The 18,990-nt window shown below is 52.6% G+C and overlaps 6 protein-coding genes across 6 annotated transcripts; 3 read left to right on the top strand and 3 right to left on the bottom strand.

Moving 5' to 3' along the window:
- Positions 1-1,186: 1,186 nt before the first annotated feature.
- On the bottom strand, positions 1,187-3,046 carry J4E79_007287 (uncharacterized protein; the record flags this gene model as incomplete). The annotated part of the gene is made up of 3 exons (XM_049356154.1): positions 1,187-2,517; positions 2,569-2,931; positions 2,992-3,046. The coding sequence occupies 3 exons, from the start codon at positions 3,044-3,046 to the stop codon at positions 1,187-1,189; spliced, it is 1,749 nt and encodes a 582-aa protein (XP_049209608.1).
- A 2,722-nt stretch (positions 3,047-5,768) lies between these two features.
- J4E79_007288 (uncharacterized protein) lies at positions 5,769-6,353 on the top strand (the record flags this gene model as incomplete). The annotated part of the gene is made up of 1 exon (XM_049356155.1): positions 5,769-6,353. The coding sequence occupies one exon, from the start codon at positions 5,769-5,771 to the stop codon at positions 6,351-6,353; it is 585 nt and encodes a 194-aa protein (XP_049209609.1).
- A 4,298-nt stretch (positions 6,354-10,651) lies between these two features.
- On the bottom strand, positions 10,652-14,261 carry J4E79_007289 (uncharacterized protein; the record flags this gene model as incomplete). The annotated part of the gene is made up of 6 exons (XM_049356156.1): positions 10,652-11,824; positions 12,011-12,133; positions 12,238-12,381; positions 12,427-14,085; positions 14,144-14,219; positions 14,248-14,261. 6 exons carry the CDS (start codon positions 14,259-14,261, stop codon positions 10,652-10,654), a joined length of 3,189 nt encoding a protein of 1,062 aa, XP_049209610.1.
- Positions 14,262-14,767: 506 nt separating this feature from the next.
- On the bottom strand, positions 14,768-15,275 carry J4E79_007290 (uncharacterized protein; the record flags this gene model as incomplete). The annotated part of the gene is made up of 3 exons (XM_049356157.1): positions 14,768-14,947; positions 15,002-15,060; positions 15,110-15,275. The coding sequence occupies 3 exons, from the start codon at positions 15,273-15,275 to the stop codon at positions 14,768-14,770; spliced, it is 405 nt and encodes a 134-aa protein (XP_049209611.1).
- A 782-nt stretch (positions 15,276-16,057) lies between these two features.
- Positions 16,058-16,837, top strand: J4E79_007291 (uncharacterized protein; the record flags this gene model as incomplete). Its single annotated transcript, XM_049356158.1, has 2 exons — positions 16,058-16,121; positions 16,170-16,837. The coding sequence occupies 2 exons, from the start codon at positions 16,058-16,060 to the stop codon at positions 16,835-16,837; spliced, it is 732 nt and encodes a 243-aa protein (XP_049209612.1).
- A 561-nt stretch (positions 16,838-17,398) lies between these two features.
- On the top strand, positions 17,399-18,523 carry J4E79_007292 (uncharacterized protein; the record flags this gene model as incomplete). The annotated part of the gene is made up of 1 exon (XM_049356159.1): positions 17,399-18,523. The coding sequence occupies one exon, from the start codon at positions 17,399-17,401 to the stop codon at positions 18,521-18,523; it is 1,125 nt and encodes a 374-aa protein (XP_049209613.1).
- Positions 18,524-18,990: the final 467 nt, after the last annotated feature.

Consider the following 18,990-nt stretch of genomic DNA (forward strand, 5'->3'; position numbering starts at 1 on the left):
GGCCAGCTTACCTCGGGGGACATGCAGGCTCTTGCCAAGCCGGGAGTCGGACGTCGTGCAGCCGGCGAACTTCATTCGCGATCAGGCGGCCATAGCTTTCACCCACACCCGCGATAGTGACGATGCGCCGCAATTACGAAATTTCACAATGGCGTATCGTGACTTGCAAATAATGGAGGTTACCTTTCTTGGAGCTGCGGTAAGGGCTCACGGCATGGCCTGTTTACTGGGGAAATATCCTGCACATCGCGAACTCACAATGCGATGATTACTCACCAAGCATCTTCTTACTCTACACTTCCGCTGAGTAATATTTTCACGAACCATGAGGGGTTACTGGAGCTAGCATGCCAACTTCCACCAAGATTCGAGGGTGTCATTCTCTACAAACTTACGTTCACTTGGTCCGCCAACTCCGCAATCCAGCAACCGCTACTACTTACGCAAAATGGAATACAGGTCCAAACTATGGAAAGAGGGCTGTAGTAGGTTCCCGACACAAAGCCCTAAAACGCAGAACGAAGTTACCCAGATATACCCAGCCGCTGTTGCATGTCAAGGAAGCTAGTATAGTTGAGATGTTCTTCCAGCGCAATTCAGGATGCCTGCAAACCATCTGTGGGCTTTCGTTGCTCATGTCGTGGTTCTTGTTAGGATTTTTCATCGCCAGAATGCTAAACCCCTATTGAGAGTCGTACGCCGTGCCAGCTTCTCAACTCACACGGGCTGGCCAGCGAATGGCCCGCGATCACCATACCGGATGTCCGCCATTCCGTTTGCAACACCAACCGGGTGGTAAGACCCACAGCGGGCCTAGATCGACGTGCAGTAGGCAGCTGTCTGTGCGTACTCAAGGTAAGTTGCACGGACTGCCCAAGCGGGCCGATACCCAAGTATATATCGACTGTCAAGCATCACACACAAGGATTCCAGGGTCGAGATCAGTCCAAGACGCAACATGAGTGGCATTGAGCTCTATCAACGCGCTATGCAAGAAAGGAAAAAATGCTGTGATGCTGGCATCAGTGAAGAACATAGAAGACCAGGCACTCTAGACATGAATATGTCGAGGAAAACCAATACAACGCCGAAAGACATGCAGTGTCGGAAATCAAGACGCTCTAGATATTACTCCAAGATCCACCGCTTTTCAAACTTGTTGCTGTCGTAATCGTTTTGAACTCTGTTATCGTACAGACTCAATGATGGAAATGTCGTCTACCGCATCCTCGTCCATGTCGTGATGTATAACCTTCTTGAGGGCGTTGTCGATTTGAACAGCGCCGACGTCTTCCTTGGGGACCCAGAAGAGCTGGATCATGCCGAAGATGGCCGCGGCAGCGAGAGCGAACCAGGCTGCTGCAGATCCGCCGAGCGAGTAGATCAATCCGATCAGGGGAGACGAAATTGTTCTCGCTAAGCAGCACGCTGACATGGCGATACCGTTGACACGACCAAGTACCAGAGGTGAAGGAACGGCGTTCTTCATCAGGATCAGGGCGCATGGGAAGACAATGATACCGAAGAACGCCTGCAAGAAAAGCGAAACGTAAATGCCCGGGGTAATGAGTCCGTGGGGAAGAGCGCTGATGAAAGGTACGATGAGGTATGTAATCGGGTAAAGGATGATCATCCAGATGAAGGAGTTCCAGACACCAACCCACTCAACAAATGGAGGGAAAATGAAACCCTGGACGAAGAGCGTGATGAAGCCATTAACTGTAAGGAACTTTCCAACATCGGGCAAGTCCAGTCCTAGTCCACCCTGGAAATCCAGGCCCTTGTTCGCAGGTGTGTCCAGGATGTAAACGGGGAGAATCGAGATGAAGGCCATCTGATGGAAAGCGAAGATGGCCATTGCGAGAACAATCATGACTACAGTTCGGTTGAACGTCTTTCGGGGTTTCGGGGTTGGTCCACCTCGGATCGGGAGCACATCCTGTTGGACCTTGATTGAATGCATGGTTCCAAAAGACGAGCGGCGGATGTCGAAGTTTTGCGCGAAAGGCATGGGCATGCCCTCTTCCAAGAAAGAAGCTCGTTTGCGGATCTGTCTAATGCTGCCAGAAACTGACATGGAGGCCAATCGGTCGCGCGTAACGCTCAACATGGAGCCACGATGTCTCATCGAGCCAGCGGTTGAGCCTCGGGCGTCGCGGTTCGCATGCTGGTGATTTGAGGGCGGGGGAAGGAGACGGCTGCGCTCGTTTGCGGGGGTCTCGTTGATGGTGTCCAGATGGTCGTGGTAATCGTGGTGGTCCTCGATGCCGTTCTCTCCCTCTGGCTTCTCTTCCCGGACTAGGGTCTCCTCCAAAAAGATCATACCCTGGAGAATGGCGAGCAGGATTCCAATAGCGGCGATCAGGTTAGGCAGAAGATACGGGTAGCGTCCGAAAATGCCATCCTGGTCGAAAACGTTGGGGTAAAGTCGGGCTGGTTGAGCGAGGAAACCACCCATGGCCGAACCGATGATACCGCCCACCGTCCAGACGAAGGGTTGTGTGGCATATGCGCGCGCTATCTCGTGTTAGCTTGACCTGCCTGATGCGGGCTGCGCGATTTACTTACGCTCGTGGGCTGGGTTCTTGACCGACTCAGCGACCATAGTTTGCATGATTGCGACATTTCCATTCAGTGCACCCCCGATGAAGCGCGCAAGCAGAGCGACCCAGTACGTTTCCGCAACACCGAACATGAGACTGGATGCGGCGACACCGAGCAAGCCAATGAGCGCGACAGGTTTCCGGCCGTACACATCAGACACCATTCCCCATAATGGGGCCGTCATGGCCTCGGCGATGGCGTACGCTGACACCAAGAGTCCCGCGTAGAATGAAGCATCGTGTTTGCTGATACCCAGGTCCCGCACCATAAAAGGTGAGTAGGCGAGGATAGAGTTGAAGGCGAGAGGCTCGGAGAATCGGCATATCCCTAAGCGGTGGTCAGCGACGGTCCAATCAACATGACATCACCTGCAGCCGCCATACATACCGAGAATGAGGAGCTGCTTGGTGGGGAACGGCGCGTCCTTTGGATCAGGAGGCATGATGGCGGTATTACGATTAGTAGAGAATGGAGGAGGACGAGTTTCGCATAATAACAGAGGATGGGAATCAAGGTTTTACGGGCAACAGCTTATCATAGCGCCACTAGGTGAGAGCAAGCGCGGGCCGACAGATTCCCCTCAATACAGCACCCTGCACCGTGCCCCAACTAGTGTTTCCCGCATTCACGATAAACGTGCTGCAGCCTCGCCGTTCCCTGTTAGATGCACACACAGGCTCGCTTGTGCCGCCTCGATTCCGATTGCTCGAAAACCCCCGGCCGTTGCGCTCGCGGTTGGGCAACACCCCTTCGCAGAGCGCACGCTGCGGAACTTGGGACCGACTGCGCGCAGCTCGCCGACTCGAGCAAATTTGGGTGGCAGATTGGCTGTTTGCAGGTGTCAATCCGCCGATTGACTTTTACTAGGCTAGATCTCGGGCGCGCTGGGGGTGGGTTACCCTTGTCGTTCGATTCATACGTCATGGTGAGAGAGGCTGCCAAGGGGTGCTGCAGTTGAGGCAGGCAAAGCAACCCTGTCTCAACTATTGGCTTGCTCACCGTACTTTCCACCGTCGCAGCTTGCACGGCTGGCGCGGGCCATGGAATAACGCATTTGCTTTGTTCGACAAAGACAGACATCGACAACGAAAGCACTGATCACTCTGCTAGCAATGCCTCTGCTCCGCGGTGCGAGCATCTGACGGGCTGCGGGCATTTCCCACAAGGTCGTGGTTCGTTTTAGATTTGTTGAGTAACATGTCAAGTCAAGCCCACGCGTTGCTGGGTGGCGCTACAAGCGTCACGAGGCGCCTTTGCTTCGACACACCTTCCTGTGTGCCATCAACAATTTCACTCTACTCTGCAGCCGATGCGAACCCTCACATCTCTGCGTAACCTCGCGCGCCAATGGCAGCCCCGGGAGATGACATGCATCCTCTTGCGTTATCTGCTGAGGCTCACGAGACCCAATCGCGACCAGCGCCTTTGTCTACCCCGCGAGCGCTGTCGCACCTCTCTCTGTGAGCGGTGTGACGGAGCGCTACTCGTACCCGGATCCGATGATCGCTGGGCCGCATACTAGGTAGTCGTGATGATGGTTTGGTCATGTGATATCGCGTCAAGTCCATGCTTAGCGCCCGCATCTACGTCAACGATCTTTACTTTTCTCAAACACGATCGTATGCCGCGGACCACGACCTGTACCTGGCCACCTCACGACAACTACCGAGATGACACCCAGCTGCGTTGCCGCGGCTTCGCCAATCGATCCGATCTTCTGTGCGTGCGGGTCGCTTCCGTGCGCGAAATGAGCAGCGATCCGTCTCATCTCCCAGTCCGGTGCCTGACGCTAGCAGTCATGTCAATAGAAGTAGGGGCTCTTCCGTTGTTCTAGATGTCTTTGTGAGTTTCGGACATGAATTATCACGGTTTCATCTTCTCACAATTCTTCCACTATACTCCCAGCTGGTTGCGGACCCCAATTGGAGCTCGGCATGTTTCAACAGCTCATTGACTTCATCGACATTACCTCGATGATGATGACAGTGTTGCACAGCCTTAAGCCACCCCCACCTCTTTGGTCGACGCGCTTGGACTTGGACCCAAAGTCGTGACGAAGATGACTGCCAGGTCCATGCATGTATCCCGAGGTCCCATCTAAAGCGGCCTAGTCGGCTCGCTTCGTCCCGACGCGGCTTCCCAGCCCCCAGGGCATACCTTGGGAGACTGTCTCGTTGTTACTTCCTAAATGACAGCGTTATGCGACGCCACCATGGGGCTGTGTTTTGCCATTTGACAAGTACACTCGCTCACCCCCACACTATGTGCTGTCAACGAGTGCACTATTTACTACCTCGGTCTCCGCACTTGTCTAGATTGTCCGTCGCCTTTGTTCTCTTCATCAGGTCCCCTTAATCCTGTTTGTTGTGTTAGACTTCCTGGCCTTGATCTCGTATTTCGAACAACGAGCAGCGCATACGTGGCATAAAGACCTGTGATTAAGCCGATCTTGTCACGCCGTTAATGCAACAATCACGAGCTTGAGGAAAGCCAGCTCTAGACAGCAACTTTTAGAGATGGGGTGCGCCTAGGTTACAAGGTCTCCCCGTCAGCTTTTGGGCATCAGATGGTTCGTAAGACATAGGAAATTGAGGAAGCTGGCGCTTAGTCAGAGGCCATAGGAGCTATCTTCCAAGTAGACACGTAACAGCATCGCAGACGATACATGAGCATAGTGGCTTTGAAAATGCTAACCTCGATGACTAAGTCTGCTGACTGCACGAGACGCGCCTACTGCAGACATACCTTGTTTACGCATGTTGAGAGAACTACTCTTGCAGACCTATCGCACTTATATCTTCAACCACGGCGTCCTTTAGCAGCTCATCAACCATGACGTCTCAATACGCGTAATCTCTTCCGTGGATGGCTGCTACCTCGAATTAAAGTCACAAAACGGTCCATCCAACAGCATTCTTTTCTATTGTCTGCGATTGACCCTAATGCTCCTTCACTTCCAACTTGCGTTTGCTCATCGCTCCTATTCTTCTCCCTCACCAAACACACAGTCACCACGTTTAGAACACAGCTTGGCGGCATGATAACTCAACTCTAGATCTCATGACATCCCAAAAGTTTGCTTCACAAACTCATCCACCTCATTTGAAAAGAAGCCGCATCACTAAATCCTCTCTCCTCTTCATATCCCCACCAAACACCCTACAATGTCGACCGCAACCCCCCACCCCTATGCCCAAATCGCGTCCCTCAACAACCGTCTCACCGCGCTAAAAATGCTCATTCTAGACTACCGCAAGTTAATCGAGCGAACCCTCCTCCCCATCGCCCACGACACCATCTCCGGTGCCAACAAAGCCCAAGCCGACACCGAAGCCCATCTCGACGAAGCTCCAAACCGGAAAGAAATGCTCGAAGAAACCGCTGTGTTCATGGACGGCCGCACCCACGCCAAAGCCCTGCTCACCCGCTTCGAAGAGCAGATGCAGGCGTTGGAGGCATATCAGAAAGCGCAGCTGGATGACTTTTACGCTACTGATATGGGGTTTGATATGCTGAAAGCTGATATTGCGCCGCATATGATTACCCAGGAGGAGACGGCGGTTGTGTTGAAGGTGCGTCAGGCTGGGAGGCAGCTGTATGAGATGGCGAAGAAGGCGGATGAGGTGTTGGTGAAGGAGATGGTGGAGGGGAATGAGGTTTGGAAAGAGATCTTTAGTAAGGAGGAGAAGGAGGGGTTTGCGAGGGAGTTTATTGAGGTGGTGGCGAGGTGGAGTGGAGTGAATCCTTGAGGGGTTTTGAGAAAGGGCGGTTGTGGCATGCTTCCATTAGACTTCCAAAGACTGACGGTCTACAGGGCATGCTTTTCGCTTCACTTTTGTCGTTTTGATGCAACTTTTTGCGATTAATTCTGCTGCAAAGCAGCCCAGAAACTAGACATTTACGCACGTACTAGCTCTGGGGTCATCAGAGAAGTCAAAAGAAACCTCATCTTGTATTGAACATCCTACTCTACCCAACTAATGCGTACAGTCTACCCGAAGCCCATCTAACCCACTGAACAAGTACCATAGTGAAATGAATATCTCTAAATAGTCCCTGAATCCCGCCAGCCCCAATCTATCTCACCTCGTAGACCTAGGTCAGGTCTCATACTCTGTACCACGTCTTCTCTCCTGGGAGCTCCAACTCCTAACCGGCGGTTTATACGGCGGGTTCGCGTCTCGGCGGACTCTGCAAACAGGGCAAACGTACACACCATCGACACGCTCACATGAATTGATTGCGCGGCAGTCTCGGTTAGGGCAGATCCAGTCTCCCTTCATCTTCGGACAATCGAAGTAAGCATTCTGGCATTTTTCGGTGTTGGTCTTGTAGTTGAGGTAGTCGCACAGGCCGCATCGGTAGTGTTCGGAATGAGGCATGGTGTGTGTTGGCTGTTCGTGCGGTTCAGATGAGGTTGATGGTCGTGATTGGATGTTGGTAGATTTGGGTGCGGATGTACTGTACTGTGAACGCATTGCTTGCTTAGCTGGGCAGTCTATTGTTACTGGAGGATCACTTACGAGATCGAAGTAGACTATTAATAGAGGTTGTTGTTGTTGTTGTAGACCTGCTGACAATCGAGGAAGATAGGTGATAGATGTTCGTTGTTGATAATAGACTCTAAGTGTTGTATTCTATTGTTGTGTTGTACCTAAGTTGAGGGCGCCAGCGTGGCGCCTTTAATAATGCCGTGGATTCACGTATCGTACTGAGATGTGATTACCGCACTTCATACGACACAAACGAGACGTGAAGCCTGCCATGAATTAATGGCGGATGGATTGACATCTCGACGTCACAGGTGATTGCACCTGGCTCATCACATCGTTCAGTGAAGGCAGACATTGACTGAATCTAGAATCTTAGCATAGTCGCAATCCGTGGGGCATGCTGTTGGCATCACTTTCGTTGGTATAATGCAAAGCCTTCTCACGATGAGAACTGAATTCTTTATCCTTCACTTCTTGTTCAATTCGTACCAAAACCAGGTTAAAGACCGTCATGTATCATACATATAACCTCCTCCGTTGACCAACACGTACAAATTACCCAGAGTCCATCTAATTCAACACCGAGATACCCAACCCAAATCAAAAACCTTAGCCGATATCTCCGGCTCCTCTGCACCCCAATATGTCTGCCTCTAGCCGCTCGGATTGACAGGGTTCCCACCTAAGGCGGAGGCCCGGAGCTCATTCTGTTCCTCGCGTTGGACTGATTTCGACCAATCGACATACGGCGGTATGTACGGGTCGTCTGAATTGTGAGTTTGGTTGCAATAAGGGCAAATTCGAGCGCTTTCTGCAGAGAGGCTTTTGTCGTGCTTTACAATCCTTGCGCAAGGCTTGCAAACCCAATCCAATTTCCATTTCTCACAGCCCGGTCCGTTAGGGTTCTTGCATTTCCCCTCGTTGTTGACCTTGTTCGGATAACCGCACCAAGTGCAATTATATTTATCTGGTACACCCATGACCAGCTTTTGGTATTGATACTGCTGGGACGAGAGTTCACGATTTGGGTAGGTTGGTGGTGACTTTGGGTCCGTATATAGCGACCTTTGACCTGGTAGATTGAACGTTCGCTCGAGATCTGTTGGTTTTGAAGACTAACCAACAGATACGATGAGATTCGGTATTCGTGACCGCTGTTTCGCTTTCGCTTGACGAGAATACGAGAATAGATGAATGTTTGCAGTGGCTAAGAGACTTCAATTGATAGATGGTACCTACATGTAGAGCTTACCACAAACGCAATTTATACTAGCAAAGAGTCACAGAATCTACACACTCACATTCATATCTGGCTCACTGCGTTGCTCGCTGCAGTCAAAGGTTTGACTGTATTCAGTGGCTCGATGGAGTCGTTGCATTCAAGTCACCGACTGATGATAACGTCTGACTGAGGATCACGGGGCTGTACTACCTCCAACACAACCAAAGTGACGAACCCAAAAGACTCATAGATATAACACGTGTTGTATATAGATAACGCCTCGCTTCTATCCCGCTATTTGGCCCGTGATGCCGCACTGGCCTAAAAGTCACTTTGTCGCTGTCGATGTGATCTATCCTGCTTTTCTAACTCCCGCTCTATGAACTCCGTATAATCAATCTAAACTCGTACTCTGTAGCTTTATCATGTACGTGTTTGGTGTTCGCATCTTCGGCGTTGAGTAGCCCTTCCCAGCGCACTTAAGCGAGTTGTCTTCGAGACCCTGATTTCGTCATATTACGAAATGTCCCTGTTCATCCTCCGAATCCTTCGCATCCTTCGCACAGTTACACCATCAATACTCATATCTCTCGTCATACCCTTCACCGTCTCTCCTTCAAACCTCTCTCCATATAGTCAAACTCAGACTCATCCCCACCTCTTCACCTCCCCTCATACTCCGTCCCCTTCTTCCTCTCCGCCGAGCTCCAACTCCTGACCGGCGGCGTATACTTGTACTTCGCATCAAACGCCGCACCACACTGATCACACCTATACACGCCGTCCTTATCACAACCCAGTGTGATGCGCACAATGTTTGGGCATTTGGCGCAGAACCAGTCGCCTTTGGATTTGGGGCAGTAGGCGATGTTGTTGAGGCAGGCGCCGCTGTGAGAGGCCGGGTTGGGGAAGTCGCAGCCGGAGCAGCGGTATGGGGTCGCTGATGGCATTGTCGAGGAGTTGGGATTTGGAGGTGGGTTGCGGTTTCAAGGGTAGGAATGAGTGGTGGTTGCTGTGCTGGTTTGGTGTCTCAAAGTTGGCAGGTATGTAGCGTTCGATATTTGAAGATCGGTAGGTATATGATGAACGTGATTGCTGTGTAACTCGAAAGGATAAACCGGAAGTGTGGAAGTGCATGAAAGTATCTCCTCCAAGTACGACGTCGGAAGGTACAGTATTTAGTCGTGGAGAGAGACCTTCAAATTCAGGTTCCGTTTAACCCAATGGTTCTTTTGACCAGCGTTCTTTCTTTCGGGCTGTGTTCCGTCGTATTTCCATACGTATAGCGAGCGAGGAGAAGGTTTGTGCGCCGTGGGGTGTTCGGCGAGGACGAACAACTGCTAACCTAGGTACCTAACCAAGACGCCGTCTCATCACAAACTACCCATCTAGCCAGCCATCCGATCCCATATTCCCTACCACACTCATTTCATTCAGTGCCCTGCTCCTTCTCATACAGTACTCGTTCTTCCATCTCACAACTCATCCTTCGTACTTATCATGACTCGCGAGATTATACCTGCAGCGCAACTCCGACTCACTCCCCTCTACCCCATTCGCCACTTTTTTTCCTCTTCAACAGCACCCAGCCTCAGCCTCACGCAGAGCCCGAAGACTCGGTCGCTGAAACACCTTTTTCTACCGCACCGTTCCTTGATGTTCCTTGATATCCACCTAGCGCCCCCTACCAGGACCTACCATTGGTTCTTGGCTTCCAAAAGCAACTCCAGCGCTGACGTGCACGCCACTAATTCGCCCGTACTAACCACAACAAAGCCTACAACAGGTCAATCATTACATCTTGGCTTGTTTCCGCGCATCTGGTTTTGTTCCTGGCCACGTTGTTTATGTTCCGTTCCACGTGGAATCTTCCATGTGGCAACCCATGCGCAATGCAGATCTCAACGTAGAATGACAAATAGAATAGGTGTGGAAGGGGAGGAAGGTTCGAGAAATGAGGCGGTGGAAGTGTTGTTTTTGTGTCATGTTGATGGGTGATGATGGGGGTTGAGTAATCTTAATAATGCGGCACAAGGTATTTTGGAGGCTGCTATGGTGCGGTGGTTGGAATTTAGAGGGCACTTTACGGACTTGTATCCATGAAACGCCCATGGGGTGCTTACAGGTGTGATCTCATCAGACCCTTGTAGAGTCTCCTACGTGAACCACTCTACCGACGAGGAGAACTGCGTTGGCGGATGATGCCCCAAGACGATAGAAGCTTGAAAAGAATAGTTGTAAACTAGGACGAAGGAAACGAAACCATTGCGAAGACCATAATCTCCAGACCCATGCATCAACAACCAAGCCGCCTACACGCTGTTATCGCCGACTACTTCTGATGCGTATGATCGCTCCTCGCCCCAGTAACTCCAATATTGAAGTCCTCGCGTATCCTCGACAGCGCACTCTGTTCCTCCTCATCCGCGACTTCATCATCGACTTCCACCTCAGCAATGCTGTGTCTACTATCCGAGCCATCACTACCATCGGCGTTGACCAACGCTTCCTGCTCCTGCTCGTCCTCGTTATCTGAGTCGTCATCTGTATCGTCGTCGTCGGCTTTATTCGATTCGCGAGGATCGCGGCCAAGCTCCGGTTTCGTCTTGCGCTCAAAGTCCTCAGCGTGGGCGTCGCGGAAGATTTCGCCGACATGAGTGAACGCGCGCTGGAGAGGTGAGGGACGGAAGTCGTCTTGAGGGCCGCGGCGCTTGCGCGTATTTGATTGGGAGTGTTCGAGATCTGCTCCTGAAGCTGTAGCTGGACGGCGGACTTGGTTATTGTTCTCGGTTGGGGTGTAGGGACGAGCCTCGTCGGGCTGTTCTTCGTCGATGAGGGTAGGTGCTCGAGGGATACCAGAGGTGTGATCCTCTTCCTCCTCTGCGTCCAGGGGGAGGTAGTACGGCAGTGGTACGTCTCTGCTTGCGCGGAAGCGACCGACGTTCGTGCAGTGCTCGTTCTCGACACGGAATACAGACCACATGCCTCTTCTGAAGATCTCACTGAGCGAGACACAGAAAGAAGTAGTCGCCGAGTGCTGAAGCTGCAGGGGTGTGACGAGGTACATAACCCAGTTGTTCCGTAAGATTGGATCGATACACATGGCAGTATAGTACCACCATACCTTCTTGTATCCCAGCTCTTTGCGCAGGAAGGGATGCTTGGCGTGTGGGTCACCGAGACTCCAGTCGTAGTAGATGTCCCAGAAGCTCGTATAGATGCCATTAATGGTTGCGAACAGTATGAAGACTGCCTTGGTGGACGGTTTCTGATCCATGCGGTAGATGCTGGTGGAGACATAGAACAAGATGGTTGCGATGTACTTTCCGCCGTTCAGCAGATGAGGGAACTTATTTCCGGTGTCTTTGTAACGTCGCAGACATTGCATCAATCGCCATATACCCGGCAACGTCGTCATAACGCCGGTAACGCGTAGGTGAGACGAGTTGCATTGGTTGGGATTGTCCCAACCGTGCGCATAGAGACAGAAAAATAGTGCGATGCCCTAGACGGGTCAGTGATTTGGAGCAGAGATGGGTTCGGCGGACTTACACTCATGCTGTAAGTCAGAGAACAGAACATATCGCCCAAGTAGAAGTCTCGCCATTCGACAGGGTAAATACCAGCGAGCAACAGGCGCCACTGGCAAGGCATTAGCAGTGGTTTCGCACGAGTTGATCATCAGACTTACCAGGGAGTACAGCAGCCACATGCGAGTACGGAAGTACATTATCCTCAGAGGATTGAACAAAAGCGCGACCGATATACCAATAAGAATGACTGGGTAGTATAGATAGAGTCCATCTCCCCCAACCTGATGAAAGTTGATTTGCATAAACAGTCCAAGCATAAACAAAGTCCAACAAGGAAGCTATGATACGTTAGTGTCAGCGTACCAGATATGGAATGAATACTGACCTCCGCAAGTTGCCTCCAGTCCAAGTGGTGGCGGGTATCATATTCGAAGATAAAGACGTAGTTGATCTTGTGCTCGTGCCAGGTCCGACACGCCAGAGTGAATAGGAGAAGAAGGAAGTTGATGAGGAAGTAGCCGGCATATATCTGAAAAGATTAGCTTTCCCCTATCCATGGTTTGGATCAACTCACCTGCAACAGATAGCTTGTGTTCACTGCGAACTCATTCCCGTCAGTATTGTGCAGATCTGCAATAGTGTTTGCTTTGATGAGACCCTGGATGCCAAGTATGACACCCGCCGACAATAGCAGACCGTTGCGGAATGTGTTGTCTGTGTAATCGCCTGCTCGTGCGATCTTGATGCGTAGCTTCCCGATGGCGACTTTGTGGTTGCCCTTCTCGAAGTATCTTGCGTATAGGTCCTCCGTTGCTCGAATATGCCCTTCGATGACATCGCTGTTGACGAACCAGGCTTGATTGACCTTTTCGTTCATGTACCGCGATGACGGTCGCGCATTGACAGTCTTGTCGTACTTCTTGTTGATTTTCCGGAAGGCAGTCCGATTCAACAATGCGTAAGACTTGAGAAGCTCGAGTCCTCTGTAGTACTCCTGCAGTGCCACCTTGAGCTTGCGTTTCGCCGTCTGGTATGGTACGTCGGGTAGTTCTGGCCGTCTAGCAAAGTCGCGACGACTATCGGGATGGTCCTTGGGCTGAAGTGCCGCCGGAGTCGCGAGCTGTGTTATGTTCTTGGTGCTCTTCCCGTACTTACCCGCGTTGATGGCATCCAGCGCGGCGTCTATGGGGTTTAGGAAAGTGTCCTTGAGAGTGTTTCCAATATTCCCGTTCCCGTTGGCCTGCTGATTTTCGTCGCCCGAGCTGCTGTTCTGACCGTTGCTCAGCACATGATGCCCGTCGTGTTTCTTATGGGCCTTCGCATTGATCTTGTCCGTCTGACGTTTGATGACCTCGTCGATACGTCGGTCTCGCATAATGTGGAGTTGGTCGCGTAGCACGTTCAGGCGCTTGGTAGCCTCGTCTTCCTTGTGCTTGTAGAACGACTCGATCTTATCCAGCTCGCCATCGAGGAAGTTGAAGAACTCGGCTTGTCGGAAGTCAAGATCGCGATAGGCTTCGAGGGGGACGTCGCCTGGGCTGTCCGGGGGAGTCTTGCTGCTCAAGGAGAATAGACGGCGTACCGATGGGCGCGACTTGTGCTCGGTGATAGGGCCGGGCAGCGAGTTCATGCGCTTGGGGGTGAAGACGCTCTTGTATCTGTTGGGCAACGAGCTGTGATGCTTGTGGGGCGACACTGTCTTCCCAACTTCGAAAGCATTGTCGTTGTCGTTCTCTGCTGGCGGAGGAAGCGTGACTGTCTTCTGCTTTCGCAGCGATGCGCCAGACGCCGCTCCTCCTTGAGGGGAAGGGTTCTCAGGGTCGAGCGCAGCCCCAGGCAGCTTCAAGGACGGCGGTGCCCTGGACTTGTCTGCAGAGGTGCCTGTCTTGGTGGCGCCATCAGATGTGCTTCCCTCAAAGCTGCCGTAGTTGTGTGCCCAGTCTCGGCGGTTCGTTTCGCTCTGTGCCAATGGCTCTTCTTCGGGCGTGCGGCCGCTCTGGTTGCTGTTCGCCCTCTGGCGCAGGCTGTGCTGGCTGCGGCTGTTCGTGATAGCAAGCGCCCTCAGGTCCTCGGGGTCTCTGGCGCTGCCCGTCTGGTCGCGGTTGAGGTACGTGTACTTGGGCGCGGCGTCGAAGGGCGAGGGCAGGATCTGGGTGCCGCGTCGGCGGAGGCGTGGGGTCGATTCGACATTGCGGAGGGCGCGACTGATGGCCTTGAGCTTCTTCTTGCCCACCTGAGGTATCGTCAGTCGTCTGTGGTATTAAGCGTCGGCTAGCGGAAGTCGGCATCACCTTGTAGTCTAAGTACTTGAGCCGCCACTCCGGTACCAGATCTCGCTCTAGCTCTCTACTGCCGTCAGTCCCGTGGCTGGAGTTATTTAGGTGCGTCGTCTCACTTTGCGAACTTCATGACCGTCTCGTCGGCGCGTCAATACCCAAACACGATCAATGGGGGGCACAAAAGCGCGTTCGCGTTTCTCGTCGATGCATGAGGTTCCGCGCAGGTACACTGTAAAATGTTTCACGGATGCGATAAGGGTTAGTAAATGCGAAGATGGTCGCGTGCTACCTCCAGCAGTTAAACCGTGGTTGCGAGGGCTGTCACGATGAGATTGAGTATACCGCGGAGGAGATTTGCACGAATCATGTTCCCCTTGGCAGCTATTGGCGCATTGGCGACAACGTCATAGCTAGGGATCCTGTATTTGGCAGGTGTGGAAGCCCCTCAGAAGCATCCAGCACAAGACCGGATAAACACACACGGCGATAGAGACATGCAGCTGCCACTGTTCACGAAACACGTTGACGATCCCGAGGGACTGGCCAGAGCACTGGTCTCAAGAGGATTGAGCTAGTCCTTCATTGGATTCTTGGTTGCTTCTACGGGTCTGACCAATCACAGTTGTCTCTCCTCCGCTACCACCCGCGCCTCTCAAACTTCTCTGGGCGACCGTACTGCTGAGGGTCGTACTGGTCCGCGCCGTGGTTGTCGATGTAGTGCTCGTCGTACATGCGCTCTGCATGGTGCTCTGCATCGCGCTTGGCCTTCTCGCGGTCGAACCAGTCCTCGCCCTTGGTCTCAGCGAGCTTGTCAACCTACAGACGTCCGATTAGCCGCCATCCCATACACCGTCACACGGTGATGCTTACCTCAGCGCCTGCGAAGCCGGCAAGAAGCTCTTTGGCGAACTGATGGGATACCGGCTTGCCTAAGACGACGTCAGTGTGCGATAAGATCAAGCATGTGAAAACACATACCCTCTTTGCGCTGGTGGTCTTCGAATGCCTTGAAGCCTGCGAAAGCAGCTCCTCCAGCGATCATCTCGTGTCCCAGACTGGACTTGTTCTCTTCGAAGTTGTCATTCTCGTATACCTGCTGGTAGTTGTCTTCGTTCTTGTCTGTAATGGAGTCAGCAAGAGACATCTTGAATAAGTGAGACAGACGCACCCCAGAAACCCATTTTGATAGTTGATGATGTGAAGACGGAAAGATGAGGAGTGATATTGGACTTGTTTGTAGTTCAGCAATGGTAGTCGAGTGTAGTGTCCATGTTAGAGGCGTACTTCGTCAGCCTTTAAGTATCTCTCCTCGGACAACCGCTGCCACGCGGCGTCATAGTCGGCCAGCATTCATGCATCTGTTGGCAGTAACAAATCACTCATCGAGGCCGATCGGACCCCTCTCTTCTCGCCCTCAGCCATCCAGGGACCACTTGTGGCTCAGCTGTGAAGCGCATGCAGGGTCCTTGAGCTCATTCTTGCGCCACGTTACGCACCAGACCGCTGACATCTTAATCTGAGTGGCTCACTCTTCGTGTTGGCACGTTTGAAAGTATATTGACGAACCTGTTGCGGTATAGACGCGTGCGTAATGGGCCAGGATGTGGACGTCAGATCAACGGGACGCTCGGCACAGTCAAACAAGCTTCCTTGGTAAAGCTTAGCCTTGCATGACAGAGCGTCTAGGCTCGCGAGCTGAGGGGCTGCGCCTGCAAGAAGTTCCAAATCCTCATGAACAGTACCACAGAATGCGAAATAAAAGTTGAGATCTCGTGCCAATACTGTAGCCTGGCCTCAGGTAGGATAGCTGGAGTTGTTGCTTGTTCCATGGTAGAAAGCTTGGCTAGTTAGCGCGCGATTATCTCCCGAGTCTCAGGTGCTCCAACTCCACCATGTACTCAGCCACAACCCCATCTTCACGACAACATGCCGGGCCGACTCCCCACGAAAGCTGACTTTCCATCGTCGGTGACCTTGAGCATCACGCCACGTACGTCGCAATCTCCAGAGTCGCTCTTACCCTCGCTAACTCGTCCAGCGCCGGCTTCGCAACCACCCACGAACATCTTGATCCTCCTACACGGCCTCGGCGACACGAATGCGTCCTTCACGAAGCTCGGCGAGCAGCTGAACCTCCCAGAAACAGCATGCATCGCGATACAAGCGCCGAACCCGCTGCCATTCGATCTCGGTGGAATGCACTGGGGTGAAGACATGATCTTTGACTCCACTACAGGCGAGATGGACATGGATACCGGCGTTCAGAAGTCCACGCTTCTGGTCCTAGATCAAGTCATTCGCGAAGGTCTCATCGGCAAATGCGGCTACAAAGCGCGCGAGATCATGATCTTTGGGTTCGCGCAAGGCGGCATGGTCGCACTGCAGGCTGCTGCCCAGCTTGAGGAAGAATTAGGCGGGGTGATCAGTATCGGAGGGCCTCTATCCCAATCAGTGCCACTGAAGGCTTTGGAGAAGAAGAGCAAGACCCCAGTGCTGATTTGCAAGGCAGACAAGAAGTCTGCGGTCACCGACAGTGCGACTACGAAGCTGAAGGATGCTTTCCAATACATCGAGTTCAAAGAGTGGAAGAAGAACGGTGACGGCATGCCGAGCAGCCGCGACGAGATGCTGCCCATCATGCAGTTTTTTGCTCGTCGACTCCGTAGTACCAGAGGAGTTCCGGCAGGTAGCGTCGAGATCGGATAGACACGTCAGGGAAGATATCGCGGAATGTTTTGTCGAGGTCAGTCAAAGCCTCCATGCGCCACCACGCGCATGCGGCGCCTTTCCAAGTGCTGGGTAGGTAGCAAAGCAAGGACATCAAAGAATACAATCGGCTCCCCAAGCGTCACGCGATCTGGACATAAAATTTCTCACAGCCACACACATTCAACGTCGCTTTGCCCACCATATTCTCGTCATCGCGCCTTCCTGCCCTCGTGATGCACGTGGCGTGGTCCGAGCGCCTTGTACGTCACTTCCATTCTTGAACACCATTCGCTCGTCGTCTTCCACCCTCCCGAAACCTACACACGTCTCACCGCTAAACACAGCCATGGCGGTGCCGAGGAATTCTTTGCGAGCCTTTCTTACACACGCGAGAGGCGCTCTTCGGAGCGCCATTGAAACTAGTCAGAAGATTACATTCGTCATTGGGAATGAGTCTGCGGGTGAGCATGACTCCTGCTCCACAATGGCGCTGCATACTCATGAAATGCAGACCTTGATTCGATGTCATGTTCCATTTTGTACGCATACCTCCGGTCCATGTCGCCGCCCAAGAATGCCTTTAGCCCACTTTACGTACCAATCACAAATATTCCAGCGTCCGATATTCAGCTACGACCGGAATACTTGGCCGTGTTCAAGCACGCCAATATCGAGTCAAAGCACTTGATCACGTTGGATGACCTTCCCGCTTTGTCAGACATACAGTCGAAGCTCGCGCCTGAGAATACCAAATGGATCTTGGTAGACCACAATGCGCTGCAGGGCCAATTGGGCAAAATATATGCAGAGCGTGTCGCTGGTGTCATTGATCATCATGACGATGAGAAAAAAGTACCGGAAGACACAGGCGACGAGCCGAGGATAATCGAGAAGTGTGGCAGCTGCACTAGCTTGATTGCAAACTACTGCCAGCCATCATGGGACATGGCTTCCGCGTCTGCCTTGTCTTCGGGGGCAGCCCATGCGCAGGGTGACAGCATGTCCAACGACGCTGCCTTTGTCAAGCGCTGGGATGCAGACGTCGCCCAGTTGGGACTGGCCAGCATTCTCATCGATACGGCCGATCTCCACGACGAGAACAAAACGACCGAGCATGACCGTAAGGCTGTCGAGTACCTGGAAGCTAAGATCATGCTCTGTCCCCCGCTGGCTGCAAGCTTCGACCGCGCCAGCTTCTACGAGGAGATCAACGCAGCAAAGAAGGACATTGGAAGCCTAAAGCTGCAAGACATACTTCGGAAGGATTATAAGCAATGGGACCAGGGTGGCCGAAAGCTCGGTGTTAGTTCAGTCGTCAAGCCTATAGAGTTCCTCCAGAAGAAAGCTGGCGACGAAGCAAGTGCTCAGGCATCCGACGCCTTCCTCAAAGCGTTGGAGGAATTTGCAAGGGAGCGTGAGCTGGACATGTATTCCCTGATGACCACGTCGTCGGGTGCAGATGGGCAATTCCAGAGGGAACTGTTACTATGGGCCTTCAACGACGGCGCCGTGTCGGCTGCCAAAACATTTGCCACGAATTCAAAAGATGAGTTGGGATTGGAGGACTGGCAGGGCTCCGACGACATTGACAGCAAGAGCGAGTGGAGAAAGACTTGGTGGCAGCGACAAGTGCAGCACAGTCGAAAACGTGTCGCTCCTCTACTCAGGGAAGCCATGCCTTGACTATGGGTTCTAGGCAAGCTGTGATGGAGTCGCGGAGGCAGCGATCGGGTACAATGGTGCCGGTAGAGCGCTACGCTGGCGCGTTGGTGTCGGATTAGCGGGGATCGCCACGATTTTGCATGTCTTGCATTGTAGATAGGCGCTTAGCAGCGATTGGGCAGGGCAGCCGTCAGCCCAAATGCCGTTGGGTAGAGTACGTGGAATGGCCATGGGTACCTGAAGAAGGAGCGGTCTGTATGCGGCAATCGTGTGGCGGGGTATTACACGCGACCGGCAGATGGTCGACGATCTCCGATAGCCAGCTGGAAACGAAACATGTTCAATGTAACATTTCAACGCCCACGCAGGATATTCTTATCTCGTAATATTACGATCGCGATTGAGTTGCCATGCACCAGGATATAGCTGCAGACGCACTGCGACTGCAAACATGCAAAAAGGAACGAAGCTCCGCAGCGACTGCAGCG

This window comes from Alternaria viburni (assembly GCF_023758015.1).
Source record: "Alternaria viburni strain BMP 2772 chromosome Unknown scaffold_15, whole genome shotgun sequence".
In the NCBI taxonomy this organism is placed as follows: Eukaryota; Fungi; Ascomycota; class Dothideomycetes; order Pleosporales; family Pleosporaceae; genus Alternaria; species Alternaria viburni.